General features: G+C 38.4%; 1 protein-coding gene across 1 annotated transcript; it reads left to right on the top strand.

The window, feature by feature from the left end:
• Positions 1 to 342: 342 nt before the first annotated feature.
• Positions 343 to 7,994, top strand: CMTR2 (cap methyltransferase 2). Its single transcript, XM_043437054.1, has 2 exons — positions 343 to 752; positions 4,435 to 7,994. Exon 2 carries the CDS (start codon positions 4,454 to 4,456, stop codon positions 6,752 to 6,754), a length of 2,301 nt encoding a protein of 766 aa, XP_043292989.1. The 5' UTR covers positions 343 to 752; positions 4,435 to 4,453; the 3' UTR covers positions 6,755 to 7,994.
• Positions 7,995 to 16,840: the final 8,846 nt, after the last annotated feature.

Raw genomic sequence — 16,840 nt, 5'->3', positions numbered from 1 at the left:
TAGGCCTTTGTCGGCAATGTAATGTCTGCTTTTTAATATGCTATCTGGAAGGGAGGTTGTTTTACTCGTTTATAAATATATGTATGTCATGATAACAGTATTTTTGTAGTTTCCCTAGTTTGGCTTTCTAACCTCATTTTCTTCTAACCTCATTTTCTTTCTGCTAAGAGCTAAACTCTACCGCAAGAGAACCTCGGGCGTCCAGGGCCCAGGTGGGCGGGGCCAGCGTGTCCGGGACAGGTTGTCCTCGCCCCATTCCACGCCTCCACCCTCGGGGGGCGGGGCCAAAGGACGCTGGGTTTGAGCGCGCAGTTGCCATAGCGGCCGTTGGGCGGGAGGCTGGCGCTTCCCGGATTCAGCACCCAGCGGAGAAACGAAACCGAGAGAGCAGAGGTCTCTTACGAGCATCGCCGACGTGCGTAACGTTGACGTAAGACGCCAGCTCAGCCTTGAGGCGCACGCGCAGTGCGTGTGTTAGGGCTTTTGGGCCTCCGTTCGCCGGAGTCTCGCTCCGGAGTCTCGGGCTGCAGTTGTGCTTCCGCTCTGCGTGTTCCTAGGGCCGCTCCTGCCTCCTTCTCGACCTTCCGGCGCGGCACCTCCCATCCCTGTGCCAGGGCTCAGAAGACCTGCAGTAGCGATGCTCTTGGGAATCATCCCCAGGAGTGGAAGTGGAGAATGCCCTCCTTGAGTGAGGAGAGCGAGTGAAGCGCAGCCTCTCTAGACTCTGGGGGCTGAGGTGGGCGTGAGCGAAGGTAATTCAGGCCCACTTTCCGAACCCGGGTCTTCCTTCGACTTTCCAGTGGATTAGGCAGAGGCTTGGGCTGAGTTTCCTCCGGGTCAGTGACTGGGTCGCTCGAATGAAACTTGAGACTTAATTTATACCTAGAGGAAACGAGATTTTGGGTGCCCCTGGCGCAAAGTAAGGCGCTGGATACACAGTAGGCATTATTTTCGCTGTTGCTGTGAGGAGGTGGAGCTGTTGGCACCTCTTCTAAAATTTCTTTGCAAGTGTTAACTGGAGGAGTAACAGCTATTAATGAGACTTTGTGTTAGGCCGGTGAATTTTGCGGGTATTCCCTTCGTGGCTTTGGGCAGGGGGTACATGACTTCCTACTCAATTCTGCAAAACAACAATGGTAATACTGACCCTCGTAGCAGAAGGATGATGCCACAAAGCTCTATGGAGTGCTTCATAAGAGGGACAGAGGAACCTTTTCCAGAGGATCATACTGAAAACTTTTTCCTTGTCTCTCGTAAACCATATGCATTTTTGTTTTTGTTTTGTGTGAGGTGCTAGAGTGACGTTGAAGTTCTTTGCTAAGACTTATATTCAGAACCTGATTAGAGGAACGCCTTTTGGGCTAGTCTGAAATCCCTTTTAGTTATTCCATGAATACTTACTGAATGCTTTCTGTGTACTGTTCTAACTTCTTAATAAGTGAGTAAAGAAAACAAAGATCCCTGCCCATTGCAGCTTAGGTTGTAGTTTTGGGAAGACATAAAAAATAGTAAACATAAATAAGGAAATTCTTTGATGGCTTAGATGGTAAAGCGCCTGCCTACAGTGCCAGAGACCTGGGTTCATTTCCTGGGTCGGGAAGATCCACTGGAGAAGGAAATGGCAACCCACTCCAGTACTCTTGCCTGGAAAATTTCCAGGGTAGTCTCCACAGTCGATGGGGGTGGCAAAGAGTCAGATACGACTGAGTGACCTCACGTTCACTTTTTCACTTTCACATGTTAGAAGGAAAGAGTGTCATAGGAAAAGACAGCAAAGTTCTTACCTTTACCATTGTTAATGGAAGATGCAATTTTAAATTAGAATGTCAAAGGCTTCACAGAAAAAATGACACTTCTGTAAATTCTCGAAGGAGATAAGGGAAGGGAAGAACATTCCAGGTGGAGGGACTGACTGTCCAAAGCCTCCCCTTGCTGTGTGTCTGGGCTTTTAAGTGAACGGCAAGAGAGCCTGTGGGACTGGAACGCAATGAAAAAAAGGGGTAGTAGGAGAAAATTAGGTTAGCCATGGGGTGGGGCTGGAGAACAGACATGTTCTAGGGCGTTGTAGACTATTGTAAAGACTTTGGCACTTACTCTGAGTGAAACGGGGAGCCGTGACAGCACAGCAGCCCTACAATCTGAGGTTTTTCAGAGTTACTCTGGTGGGTGTGTTTCAGAATAGAATGGCGGAGGCAAGGGTAGAAGCAAAGAGAGGAGTGAGACAGCTGTGGCAGTAGTTCAGAAGAGAGTTGATGCGTATTTCTAATCAGAAGGTTGGTAGTTGGAGTGAGTGTGAAGCAGTTGGATTCTGGGAATTTTAGGAAACAATATTTGGATAAGTTGTGTGTTATCAACCTGAACATTTTTCAACATGATATACAGTTTATATATAAATATATAATATATAATTTTGGTCCATGTTCCACAAGTATAGGCGGGAAGAACAGTGGAGTGTTTGAACCACTTTAGTTGTTCTCCTGTGAAAGTAATTACGTATTAGCTTAGGTAAGATTTCAGAGCTTACTTACAGCCATTAATTGGTATGTGAAGTTAATGACTAAAGTCAGACTTTTTCCAAAATAGAATATAGTTGAAATCTAAAAGTTGTAGTTTCCAGTAAGCAAAGTGTGAATTAGGACAGAATAACTTGTTGTAGTCCTCGTGCATTTACTCTTAATTAAAATTTTAGTGAATGTGAAAATGCTTCCTTTCTGCTTTCTGTCAGAAATTTGTCTAAATATTCTAACAGTAAAAAAAAAAAAAAATAGACCTAAGGTAAGAAAAATACATTAATAGGTTATTGTGACTGTTATTCACAATTTTGGGGTAAATATACTGTGGCAAACAGAAATAACTAAGATAATTGTTACTTCAGGAAGTTTGCAAGCTCGTGGGCTTTCCTAGTGGCTCAGACGGTAAAGAATCTGCTTGCAATGCAGGGGACCTGGGTTCAAACCCTGGGTTTGAACGATCCCCTGGAGGAGGGCATGGCAACCCACTCCAGTATTCTTGCCTGGAGAATCCCCATGGACAGAGGAGCCTGGCGGGCTACAGTCCATGGGGTTGCAAAGAGTCAGACAACTGAGTGACTGAGCACAGAATGGCACAGACAGACTTGTACGTAATTTAAGCAAAATATAAAAGGATGAAAAAGTATTTTGAGTACAAAGTAAATGCTAATGGAATACAGTCTTCTTTTGTTACTGTTTATTGTGCTCACTTTTATCTCCTGTTTTAATCTTCATACTGATGTAGAATGTATTGAATATGCTAAATAAACCCAGAAGTCATGAACTGAAGCACCTGTTGATTAACACTGTGCCAACAAGTACCATGTAATACTCATTGCTGTCTCTGCTGGAATTTAGAACTTTTTCAACATTATGCCGTTAAGCGTTGCTTCCTTCTCTTGCACCCCTTTCTGTTTCCAGTGGACTGATGTTTTTGGTATCTTAGACAGTGTGAGAGCACAGAATGTAGAGTGACTATTTGTAATTTGTATATTCATTAAGGATATTTCTTCAGTTTAAAATTATTCTATGAAAGTATATTAAGATTTTGTGGCAATAAAAAGATAATATTTTATAATATAAATAAACAAGGAGCTGTCTGACCGACCTTATGAGGCAGGAATCTGAAGTTTAGAGACATGCCAGGGTGAACTATAGGTCAGTTTCAGCGTTGAGCGAGAGGCTAACCTGTCAAGTTCACCACAGTTGACAAGTAGTATAGTGACGGGTGTTTGCTGGTGGGTGGCCTGTAAAGGTGATTTGGTACCGCCAAAGTGCATGACTTAGCAGGAGTCAAACCTGGACAGAGGGCATATTTGGCAGTCCTCATAGGTGAGTTTAAGTGGGTGGGGGCAGAGAGGTCATAGCAGGAACGGTGCTGGGTTCAGGTGCTGGAATCTCTCCTGGAAGGAAGTGAGGTTTGGAGGGAGCTAAAAAACAGAGCTAGAAGTCACTTGTTAGTAGTTTGAGCAAAAGGATAAATCTTCCTCTAAGCATGTGTTTGGGTCCCTGTGGGTGGTGTCTCAGCCTTGGGTACAGAACTTTGGGGAGGAACTAGGTGTGTTACTTTGGTAATAGGAGCTGCCATTCACTGATGAATGTTCTTTCGTGTATGCTAACATGTTTCATCCTCATCTTAAAAAATAATACCTCAAGTTTTTAAAGAAGAAACTGATGTAAAGTTATTTGCCCATGGCCACTTTACTAAGCTGTAAATAACAGTACTGGAATTTGAGCCTAGGTTTATTGGACATCAGTGCTTTTATTCTTTCTTTATTCCAAATTGCCTCAATATGTAATGAATTGTACTCACATTAGTCTACCTATTTTATGTGATTTGTCATGATTGTGGTCGTTTGCTGTGGATTAGATTTCACTCACTAATAAAATTTGATTCACTTAATTGTGTGTTTTCTTTTTCTAGATTTTAATTTGATTTGAAAATGAGTAAGTGCAGAAAGCAACCACTGGGTTCAAGTCCTGAGACATTCAGCCCAGATGTTCTTGCTGACATTGTTGAACTCTTTGCCAAGAACTTTTCTTATGGCAAACCACTTAATAATGAGTGGCAGTTACCAGATCCCAGTGAGATTTTCACCTGTGACCACACGGAATTCAGTGCATTCCTTGATTTGAAGAACTCCCTAAATGAAGTGAAAAACCTACTGAGTGATAAGAAATTGGATGAGTGGCATGAGCACACGGCTTTCACTAACAAAGCTGGGAAAATAATTTCTCATGTGAGAAAATCTGTAAATGCTGAACTTTGTACTCAAGCATGGTGTAAGTTTCATGAAATTTTGTGCAGCTTTCCACTTATTCCACAGGAAGCTTTTCAGAATGGAAAACTGAATTCTCTACACCTTTGTGAAGCTCCTGGAGCTTTTATAGCTAGTCTCAATCACTACTTAAAATCCCACCGAGTCCCCTGTGATTGGAATTGGGTAGCTAATACTCTGAATCCTTACCATGAGGCAAATGACAATCTTACGATGATTATGGATGACCGACTTATTGCAAATACCTTGCGTTGTTGGTACTTTGGTCCAGATAACACTGGTGATATCATGACCTTGAAATATCTGACTGGACTTCAGAATTTCATAAGCAGTATGGGTACCATTCACTTGATCACTGCAGATGGAAGTTTTGATTGCCAAGGAAACCCAGGTGAACAAGAAGCTTTAGTCTCTTGTTTGCATTACTGTGAAGCTGTCACTGCTCTGATGACCCTTGGAAATGGTGGCTCTTTTGTTCTGAAGATGTTTACTTTGTTTGAACATTGTTCCATAAATCTTATGTACCTACTAAACTGTTCTTTTGATCAAGTTCATGTTTTCAAACCAGCTACTAGCAAGGCAGGAAACTCAGAAGTCTATGTGGTATGTCTCTACTATAAGGGAAGAGAGACAATCTATCCTCTTTTATCTAAGATGGTGCTGAATTTTGGGTCTGAAATGACCAAGAAAGCTCTCTTTCCCCATCACATGATTCCAGAATCTTTCCTTAGAAAACATGAAGAATGTTGCATGTTCTTTCATAAATACCAACTAGAGACTATTTCTGAGAACATTCGTCTGTTTGAGTACATGGGAAAAGGGGAACAAGCAAAGTTGAACAGTTTAAGGGACTATGCTGTTCAGTATTTCATGCAAAAGTTTCAATTGAAGCCTCTTTCCAGAAATAACTGGCTAGTGAAAAAATCTAACATTGGCTGTAGTACAAATACAAAATGGTTTGGGCAGAGAAACAAATATTTTAAAACCTACAATGAAAGGAAAATGCTGGAAACCCTTTCCTGGAAAGATAAGGTGGCCAAAGGGTACTTTAACAGTTGGGCTGAAGAACATGCTACATATCATCCTGGGCAAAGTTCTGTTTTGGAAGGGACAGCTTTCAATCTTGAGTGTCACTTATGGCAGGTTTTACAGGGAAAGAAACTGCCAAAGGTAAAGTGTTCTCCTTTCTGTGATGGTGAGATTTTAAAGGCTCTTAATGAAGCAGTTGAAAAGTCATTAGGAGGAGCCTTGAATTTTGATCTTAAGTTTAGGCCAAAACAGCAGCATTGTTGTTCTTGTCATGTTTTTTCTGAAGAATTGATATTTTCTGAGTTGTTTAGCCTTACCAAGTGCCTTCAGGATCATCAGGATGAAGAACCCAGCACCCAGATAAAGTGCCTGCTAGTGGGTTTCCCAGCTCTCCATAATATCAAAATGCACATACCATTGGAAGTTCGACTCTTGGAATCAGCTGCACTCATGACTTTTAGCTGTTCATTGCTTCATGATGGAGACCCCACTTACCAGCAATTATTTTTGGACTGCATACTACATTCATTGCAACAGCTTCATACAGGAGATGTTATGATTTTGCCTATACTTTCTTGTTTTACAAGGTTTATGGCTGGTTTGATCTTTGTACTCCACAGCTGTTTTAGATTCATCACATTTTCTTGTCCCATATCCTCTGAGCCCCTGAAGACTTGTGCAGTCCTGCTTTGTGTTGGTTATCAGGATCTTCCAAACCCAGTTTTTCAGTATCTGCAAAACGTGAATGAATTGTTGAGAGATTTGGTTAACACTGAGGCAACCCAGCAGGTTTTACAGTTTGTGCCAATGGAGGTGCTCCTTAAGGGTGCACTACTTGATTTTTTGTGGGATTTGAATGCTGCCATTGCTAAAAGGTATTTGCATTTGATTATTCAAGGGGAGAGAGAAGAAATCATTGGCAGCCTTCAGTTATGAAGTTGATCTTGTCCTTCCTGAGATTTAACTTGATGGCTTCTTACAGTTTCCATTGTTATTGCATTCCTTTGCTATTAATTTAAAACCTTCTGTTTTGAAGAAAGGCTAAGTTTTGCATCATTTAAAGTCTCACTTTTTTCTGGAAAACCCATCAGCTAGTCTGACCTCTAGGGTATATACACACACAGGCATAGAGCTTCCTATATGGTAGAAGATACATAGTGCTGGTATTCAACTTCACACAGAGAAGTGTGTATATACTTGGACATATCCATGTGTGCATATGCAGTTTAGTTGGTTTTATTTATCTGCTTAAGATTTGCACCTGTGTGCCTTCAGGTTAGATTTTTTTTCCAACTAATTTTCTCTCAATGGCTAATACTGTTATGAATTGACAGAGGTCTTTGATGAAAAGAGATGAGCCACTCCTCAGCAATACTAATTTCCTTTGATATTGACCTTGTCAGTTACTAATTTGGGGAACTCATCATTCTAGACATCTTGATATGTGCCATTCATTGCATTTAGGCCACTGATCCAATTTACTTTTGTGGTTCAAATGAAGCTACTGTACTGTTTTATAAATATTTTACTAACTACAGTCCAACTAGAAAGGCTATCAGGACAGCTTTAAACCAAAGATCATATTTAAAACAATGAAGAATTACTGTGTCTAAAACAGTCTTATATGAGTGAAAAGTTTCATTTAGCAATGGAGTGGTGATTTTTAGCTTCCAGGAAATAATGTGTGAACAAAAAGATTGCAAAATAATGTGTGAACAAAAAGATTGCAAAATAATGTTTATGGTCTCTCATTGGGGACATACAAATGTGATGAACGTAGTGAATACTGAGAAATTTTGGCACTTTGAGAATGATGGTATAACATGAACTTTTTGTAATCTTCATAAATCCTTTTTTCCATATGAAAGTAGCACTTTACCAAAAGGTTAACCATGTGATGTTTATTTTTCAGGTACATTGATTTCTTTTGCATTATATATATCTGTCAGTATAATCAGGCTATTATGGCCAGCTATGTTAAGCAGATCTTTGTTACTTTGAAATTCCACAAGGTGAAGAATATTTGTATGTTCACATGTGCATTTTAGAGATATTTGTTAGTTATATAAATATTCTTTGATGTATTTGGTTGACAAATATTAACGTGAAGTTTTTCATGTTCTTTGCTATTTTGAGTTCCATTATAGATTCATGAATAAAGTCATTAGCAGAGAAATTTTGTGTTCATTCTTTTAAAGAGAATCATGGGGGAATTAAAAAATATAACTTGGAAACACTTTTTTTTAAGGAAAGCTTTAATGGAAGCTAATGTTCCTTCATTTTCTCTGATTTGTATTCATTAAAATTTATTCCTTAATGTTGCAATATTTACAGAAGCTCTACTTCAGGAAAGAAATGGAATACTTAAGGGACAGAGGAAGAGGTTATATTTAGTTCTTGACAGGGAGGATGTGAGTGTTTGAGGTAGATTTCTGAAAGAAATGTGATTTCCTATTGGTGACTTTATGAAAGCTGTTACAGTTGTGTAATGGTAGACATCTGATAGAAAATTGGTTACCAAGAGAGAATTAAAAACCACTCTTGGGAAACCATTTTGCACTTAAATAGACTTTATGCCTTGGTTGATGGGGTCCAATACAGTGACTCAGTTTATTTTTACCTGTTTTAACTATTTGATTAGAATGAAGTTGAAAGCTTAGGGCCAGGTTCTGATATTAAAACTTTTTAATTTAAGTCCCTCAAATAAGTATTGAATGCTTAGTTGTTTTTGTTAACCTGTGTTGGGATATGTAACATAGGGGTGTATACTAGAATGTATTTGTTTTTTAATCCATGTTTGGGATCAGTTGCTTTTCATATGGCTTATTGAATTCAGAGTTGCTCTTGAGGTGAGATAGAACCTCAAGGAAGATTCAAATTGAACGGGGTGTAGCTGACAGGTACCAGTGATTTTCAGAAATTGCTCTGAGAAAAAGGGAAGGAAAAATAATGTCTGAGAAACGAATGAGAAAGTAGAGAAAGACCATAAGATGAGATGATTTGTGTAGGTTATCAAGGTAGTAGTTCCTGTTATTAAAAATATCGGGGGGGGGGGTCTTGAAAATTTTAACTTAATTGTGTTGCTTTTTGAAAAGAATTTTTAACAGCCATAAAATTTAATCATCACAGATGTGTTTCCTGACAAACTCAGAGAAAGCAGTCTTAAAATACACTTAATTTCTTCAGTATTGTTTTATGTTTTCCAAGGAAAAAGTCAGTTTTGTATTTTAGTGGAGGCTTTTATATATCATGCTAATGTCAAAGTTTTGAAAATTTCTGAGTCAATGTAAAATCCAAATTTGTGTACTTTCTCCATTTTTACAGTCATTATTTTGTTTAAAAAGATTTGCATTAAAAGTTTTTTTCTACTCCAAAGATTTCAAAGTGGAACAAAAGTAACAAGTTACTAGGGGAGTTGAAAAAAATCTTTATACTTTTGTTATTTTATTTAATCTTTGATGAGAATACAAGTCCTTTTAAATATTTAAACCTTATCTTTTATTTCCAGATATTTAACTGAGTATTTTTAACATTTGTTAAGGTACTGTGGTGTGAGTATATAAAATTAGTTAATACTTCACTTTTTTATAATGAAAGTGTTGATTATAAACCCAATCAAATTCTTATTTTTCTTGTTTAAATACTTAATATTTTTCATTGATTCTTTACAAAGGGCAATGTATTTTGTTTAGTGTATTTTTGCTTTTTAAGATGAAAGTAAGAAAAAGGAGATGTTTTAATTGTTTCAGTTTTTTGAGTCATTTTAAGCAATAAATGATTATTACTTTTTATAAAACCAATACATGCTTATAAGGATTTTAACCAAAGCATGAGAGATTTTCTGTTTATTTTTATATTCTATAGCCCACAAGGCTCCTGTGTCCAGGGGGTTTTCCAGGCAAGAATACTGGACTGGATTTCTTCTCCTGGGGATCTTTCTGACCCAGGGATCGAACCCGTGCCTCCTGCCACATCTCCTGTGTTGCAGGAGGCAGATTCTTTACTGGTGAGCCACTGGGGAAGCCTAATAAAAAAATAAAACCATTAATTACACTGTTATAATTAGATCTTAAATTCCCTTTATAATCTGTTTTAATACAGTTTGAACAAAACTTAGATTTAATATAGTAATATCTAAGTGAAGTCGCTCAGTCGTGTCTGACTCTTTGCGACCCCATGGACACCAGGCTCCTCTGTCCATGGGATTTTCTAGGCAAGAGTACTGGAGTGGGTTGCCATTTCCTTCTCCAAGTAATATCTAGTATATCCTTTATTAAAATGATGAAAAATTATTATACATAGATGGTACTACAGATTTGCAGGACCTGGCTGAATATTTGCACATAGTTACTACTGCAAAGAGACTCAATTATTATTTGGTAATAGGTCTCTCCCCACTTTTTTTTTCCTTAAGTTATATTAAAACTCATTTCTGGCTGATATGAGCAGAATTAACTATAAAACAAAAATTTCACGGTTCCCAAATAAATTTCTATTTGGATAGTAGATGCTTTTCTGGTTGGCCTAATGGCCAAGTAACAAAAAGCTAAAAGCTTGATACTGCATATAGTCACTTATAATATCTTGGCATGTTTTAGGGCATGTGGTTAAAACAATAATCCTCAATAAATTTATGATTTTATGTTTCTAATCAGTGTACACTTTATATAAAACAGTTTATATTAAAGTTTTTAATAAGGAATTTTTCTCCTCATTCTGTTGTCTTTTCTTAGTTTTAGCGAATACAGAAAATGAAGGTAACTTATCTTTTGACAAGCACAAGTTTATATTGGAACATTTTGATTTATAACCACAAATATGGAAGATACCAGCTTTTCTTAATGAATATGAAATATTTTAGTGAAAATATTTGGAAATTACCTGTCAGTGAGCATAGGTTAGCATTTGGTTTCACTCAACTGAAAATTTTCTGTAAAAGTGTAATCTGCTTGTGTTCACATAAAGGCTGTATGTGCATGTGTGCTAAGTCGCTTCAGCCCTGTCCAACTCTGTGACTCTATGGATTGTAGCTCTCCAGGCTCCCATGTCCATGGGGATTCTCCAGACAAGAATACTGGAGTGGGTTGCCATGCCCGCCTCCAGGGGATCTTCCTGACTCAGGGATCAAACCTGCGTCTCTTAGTCTCCTGCATTGGCAGGCAGGTTCTTTACCACTAGTGCCACCTGGGAAGCCCAATAGGTTATATATTCAATTACAAATACAGTGTTTCTCTAATTTTCTCAAGATCTTGATTGTCATGTCTTTATAGTGGTCTAATAGATTAACTAGGTGTAGTCATTCTGTGTTCACTTACACCAAGTGCAGGAGCATGAGTTTAGCCTGTTACCAGGGATTTAAAAATATTTAATATTGCAGCCATCTGGTGATGTCCATCTGTAGAGTCTTCTCTTGTTTTGTTGGAAAAGGGTATTTGCTATGACCAGTGCATTCTCTTGGCAAAACTCTTAACCTTTGCTCTGCTTCATTTTGCACTCCAAGGCCAAACTTGCCTGTTATTCCAGGTATCTCTTGACTTTCTACTTTTGCATTTGAGTCCCCTATAATGAAAAGGACATCTTTTTTGGTGTTAGTTCTAGAAGGTCTTATAGGTCTTCATAGAACTGTTCAGCTTCTTCAGCATTACTGGTTGGGGCATACACTTGGATTACTGTGATATTGAATGGTTTGCCTTGGAATCGAGCAGAAATCATTCTGTCGTTTTTGAGGTTGCACCCAAGAATTTCATTTCAGACTCTTTTGTTGACTATGATGGCTACTCCATTTCTTCTAAGGGATTATTGCCCGCATGGATATAATGGCCATCTGAGTTAAATTCATTCATTCCAGTCCATTTTAGTTTGCTAATTCCTAAAATGTTGATGTTCACTCTTGCCATCTCCTGTTTGACCACTTCCAATTTGCCTTGATTCATGGATCTAATATTCCAGGTTCCTATGTAGTATTGTTCTTTACAGCATCAGACTTTACTTCCATCACCAGTCACATCCACAAGTGGGTGGTGTTTTTGCTTTGACTCTATCTCTTCATTCTTTCTGGAGTTATTTCTTTACTGTTCTCCAGTAGCATATTGGACACTTAGCGATCTGGGGAGTTCATCTTTCAGTGTCATATCTTTTTGCCTTTTCATACTGTTCATGGGGTTCTCAAGGCAAGAATAATGAAGTGGTTTGCCATTCCCTTCTCCAGTGGACCACATTTGTCAGAACTCTTCACCATGACCCATGATGTCTCCCATCATGACACCTGATGCAAAGAACCCACTCACTGGAAAAGACCCTGGGCAACACAGATGTGCTTTTATTGTCTAGACTTTTAGGAGTTTCTATTCTGTTTCCAGTGACCTCCAGCGCTGAAAAATCAGTCTTTGTATTAGGCTAGCTGAGAAAATTCAAAACAAGCACACACATCCTAATAAATTTCCTTTTTATTTTTTAAGAGTAAACATCATTCCTGCAACTATTTAATAACTCTAGTAATGTTAATCTATTCCTGGAGCTATTTTTATTGCACATACTTTTTGGGTTGTTCAATTTGAAATTGATTGATTTTTCTACTCTCTAAAACATTTTATTTGTAGTATTATATATATTTTAATGAAGTATAGGGCTTCCGTGGTGGTTCAGATGGTAAAGAATTCTACCTTCAATGCAGTAGACCTGGTTTTGATCTCTGAGTCAGCAAGATCCCTTGGAGAGGGTATAGCTACCTACTCCAGTATTCTTACCTGGAGAATCCCATGGACAGAGGATCCTGGTGAACCAACACTCCAAGCAGTTGCAAAGAGTCAGACACAACTGAGTAACTAACAACACACTATTGAGGTATAGTTGATGTACAGTTCAGTTCAGTCGCTCAGTCATGTCTGACTCTGCAACCCCATGGACTGCAGCATGCCAGGCCTCCCTGTCCATCATCAACTCCTGGAGCTTACTCAGACTCATGTCCATTGAGTCAGTGATGCCATCCAATCTTCTCATCCTCTGTCATCCCCTTCTCCTCCCGCCTTCAATCTTTCCCAGCATCAGGGTCTTTTCAAATAGGTCAGCTTTTTGGATCAGTGGCCAAAGTAAGAGTTTTGGCTTCAACATCGGTCTTTCCAATGAATATTCAGGACTGATCTCCTTTAGGATGGACTGGTTGGATCTTGCAGCCCAAGGGACTCTTAAGAGTCTTCTCCAACACCACAGTTCAAAACCATCAATTCTTCGGTGCTCAGCTTTCTTTATAGTCTTAACTCTCACATCCATACATGACTATTGGAAAAACCATAGCTTTGACTAGATGGACCTTTGTTGGCTAAGTAATGTCTCTGCTTTTTAATATGCTGTCTAGGTTGGTCATAACTTTCCCTTCCAAGGAGTAAGCATCTTTTAATTTCATGGCTGCAGTCACCATCTGCAGTGATTTTGGAGCCCTAAAAAATAACTTCTCACTGTTTTATCTGTTTCCCCATCTATTTGCCACGAAGTGATGGGATCGGATGCCATGATGTTAGTTTTCTGAATGTTGAGCTTTAAGCCAACTTTTTCACTCTCCTCTTTCACTTTCGGCAAGAGGCTCTTTAGTTCTTCTCTTTCTGCCATAAGGATGGTGTCATCTGCATCTCTGAAGTTACTGATATTTCTCCCAGCAATCTTGATTCCAGCTTGTGTTTCATCCAGCCCAGCATTTCTCATGATGTACTCTGCATATAACTTAAATAAGCAGGGTGACAATATACAGCCTTGATGTACTCCTTTTCCTATTTGGAACCAGTCTGTTGTTCGATGTCCAGTTCTAACTGTTGCTTCCTGACCTGCATACAGATTTCTCAAGAGTCAGGTCAGGTGGTCTGGTATTCCCATCTCTTTCAGAATTTTCCACAGTTTATTGTGATCCACTCAGTCAAAGGCTTTGGCATAGTCAATAAAGCAGAAATAGATGTTTTTCTGGAACTCTGTTGCTTTTTTGATGATCCAGTGAATGTTGGCAATTTGATCTCTGGTTCCTCTGCCTTTTTCTAAATCCAGCTTGAACATCTGGAAGTTCATGGTTCACATATTGTTGAAGCTTGGCTTGGAGAATTTTGAGCATTACTTTACTAGCGTGTGAGATGAGTGCAATTGTGCAGTAGTTTGAGCATTCTTTGGGATTGCTTTTCTTTGGGATTGGAATGAAAACTGACCTTTTCCAGTCCTGTGGCCACTGCTGAGTTTTCCAAATTTGCTGGCATATTGAGTGCAACACCTTTACAGCATCATCTTTCAGGATTTGAAATAGCTCAACTGGAATTCCATCACCTCCACTAGCTTTGTTCATAGTGATGCTTTCTAAGGCCCACTTGACTTCACATTCCAGGATGTCTGGCTCTAGGCGAGTGATCACACCATCGTGATGATCTGGTTCATGAAGATCTTTTTGGTACAGTTATTCTGTGTATTCTTGCCATCTCTTCTTAATCTCTTCTGCTTCTGTTAGGTCCATTCCATTTCTGTCCTTTATTGAGCCCATCCTTGCATGAAATGTTGCCTTGGTGTCTCTAATTCTCTTGAAGAGATCTCTAGTCTTTCCCATTCTATTTTCCTCTATTTCTTTGCACTGATCACTGAGGAAGGCTAGTTGATGTACAGTATTATATAAATTTTAGGTCCATAACTTAGTAGTTCACAATTTGTAAAGATGATATTCCATTTGAGCAGTACTTACATTGTTCTTTCTTTCTTTTCGCCATTCTTTCATTTTTACCAGAATTACAAACTCAAGGGCAAGGCACAATGATATACTGATTTTATATCTTATATTGTCAATATAGATGTCTACAGGATATATGTGATTTTTAAAAAATTATATAAAACTTTAAAACATGTGCAACGTTAAAACTAGGTAACAACCCTCCCATGTACCTTCACCCAGCTTCAATAACTATCCATATTTTGTTAAAACTTATTTTATTCTTCCACTTTTTTTTTCTTGGAGTGTTTAAAACAAATTCATGAAATACCTGTAACATATCACACCTGAAAACATTAGTATTCACCCAATACTTAAGTCTGTGTTTAATTTTTACAGTTTGTCTCAAAAATGGCTTTTTCAGTTGATTCAAATAAGGATCCAAATAAAGCTCAGATGTTGAATTTACTTAGTATGTCTCCAGACTCTCCATCTGTTGAGTCCCTCTCCCAACATTTTCTTCTCCATGCCAATTTAACTGTCCTATAATTTTTTACATTCTGGATTTTAATTATTTTATCTGGATCTAATTATTTTATCTCTTAATTTGTATCTCTATGCCACACATTTTCTGTGGACTGATAGTTAGATCTAGAGAATTGATTGCTTTTGGCCCTGGTACTTTGTAAGCAGTGTTGTGTACTTTCTTTTTAATCATGTCACAAAGCATGAAATGACTGATTGCCCTGTCTCAGTGACATTAGGATTAGTTAGAGATTCAGATACCAATTTTATTTCTACACTACTAAGTTTTCTATCAATCTTTCACTTAATAGCATTAGCTTCTATTGAATATTGTTTTTTAGCTCCACTAAAGCTTAAATTCCAAATTAGTGGTTTCTAACCATATTATGGAGTAATTGGACTTTATAATACGTTCTTGAAGTCAGCTGTTTGTTTTTTTCTGAATAGTTTGTTGCGTAGAAGCTGGAGAAATGTTTGCTGTTGTTCAGTTGCTCAGTTGTGTCCGACTCTTTGCGACCCTGCGTCATGCCAGGCTTCCCTGTCCTTCACTATCTCCCAGAGTTTCCTCTGACTCATGTCTGTTGAGTCAGTGATATCATCCAAACTCTCACCCTTTTTTTTTTTTTTAAATGAGTTTTTTGGCCCTTTTTTTGATCTTAGTTTTTTGAATGTTGAGTTTTAAGCCAACTGTTTCACTCTTCTTTCACCTTCATCAGGAGGCTCTTTAGTTCCTCTTTGCTCTCTGCCATAAGAGTGATGTCATCTGAATATCTGAGAGTATTGATATTTCTCCAGGCAATCTTGATTTCAGCTTGTGAGTCACCCAGCCCGGCATTTAGCATGATATACTCTGCATATAAGTTAAATAAGCAGGGTTAGAATATACAGCATCAGTGTACTCCTTTCCCAATTTTGAACCACTCTGTTGTTCCACATCCAGTTCTAACTGTTGCTTCTTGTCCTGTATACAGGCTTCTCAGGAAGACAGATAAGGTGGTCTGGTATTCCCATCTCTTGAATAATTTTCCACAGTTTGGTGTGATCAACACAGTCAAAGGCTTTCATGTACTCAATGAAGCAGAAGTAGATGTTTTTCTGGAATTCCCTTGCCTTGTCTATGATTCAGCAGATGTTGGTAATTTGATACCTGGTTCCTTTTTCTTTTCTAAATCCAGCTTGTACATCTGAAAGTTCTTAGTTCACATGTTGTTGAAGCCTAGCTTGAGAGATTTTAAGCATGACCTTGATAGCATGTGAAATGAGTGCAATTGTGCGGTAGTTTGAGCATTCTTTGGCATTGCCTTTCTTAGGGATTGGAATGAAAACTGACCTTTTCCAGTCCTGTGGCCACTGCCAGGTTTTCCAAATCTTTCCAAATTTGGAAGATATTTCCAAATATCTTCTTTTAGGATTTGAAATTGCCTATCTGGAATTCTGTCACTTCTAGCACTTTGTTCGTAGTAATGCTTCCTAAGGCCCACTTTAGTTCAGACTTCAGGATGTCTACCTGTAGGTGAGTGACCACAGTATCATGGTGATCCAGGTCATTAAGATCTTTTTTGTATAGTTCTGTGTATTCTTGCCCACCTCTTCTTAATCTCTTCTGCTTCTGTTAGGTCCTTTAGGAATTTTTAATTTTTAAAATTGAGGTTAGTTGATACACAATATTAGTTTCAAGTATACAACATAGTGATTCAAAATTTTTGTGGTTTATACTCCATTTGTAGTTTAAAAATATTGGCTGTATTCACTATGCTGTACAATACATCCTTGTAGCTTATTTAATTTATACATAGTAGTCTGTTGCCTTTTAATTCCCTACCGCT

The sequence above is a fragment of the Cervus canadensis genome, chromosome 18 (genome assembly GCF_019320065.1).
Source record: "Cervus canadensis isolate Bull #8, Minnesota chromosome 18, ASM1932006v1, whole genome shotgun sequence".
Classification (NCBI taxonomy): domain Eukaryota; kingdom Metazoa; phylum Chordata; class Mammalia; order Artiodactyla; family Cervidae; genus Cervus; species Cervus canadensis.
This window is presented reverse-complemented; position numbering and strand designations above follow the sequence as displayed.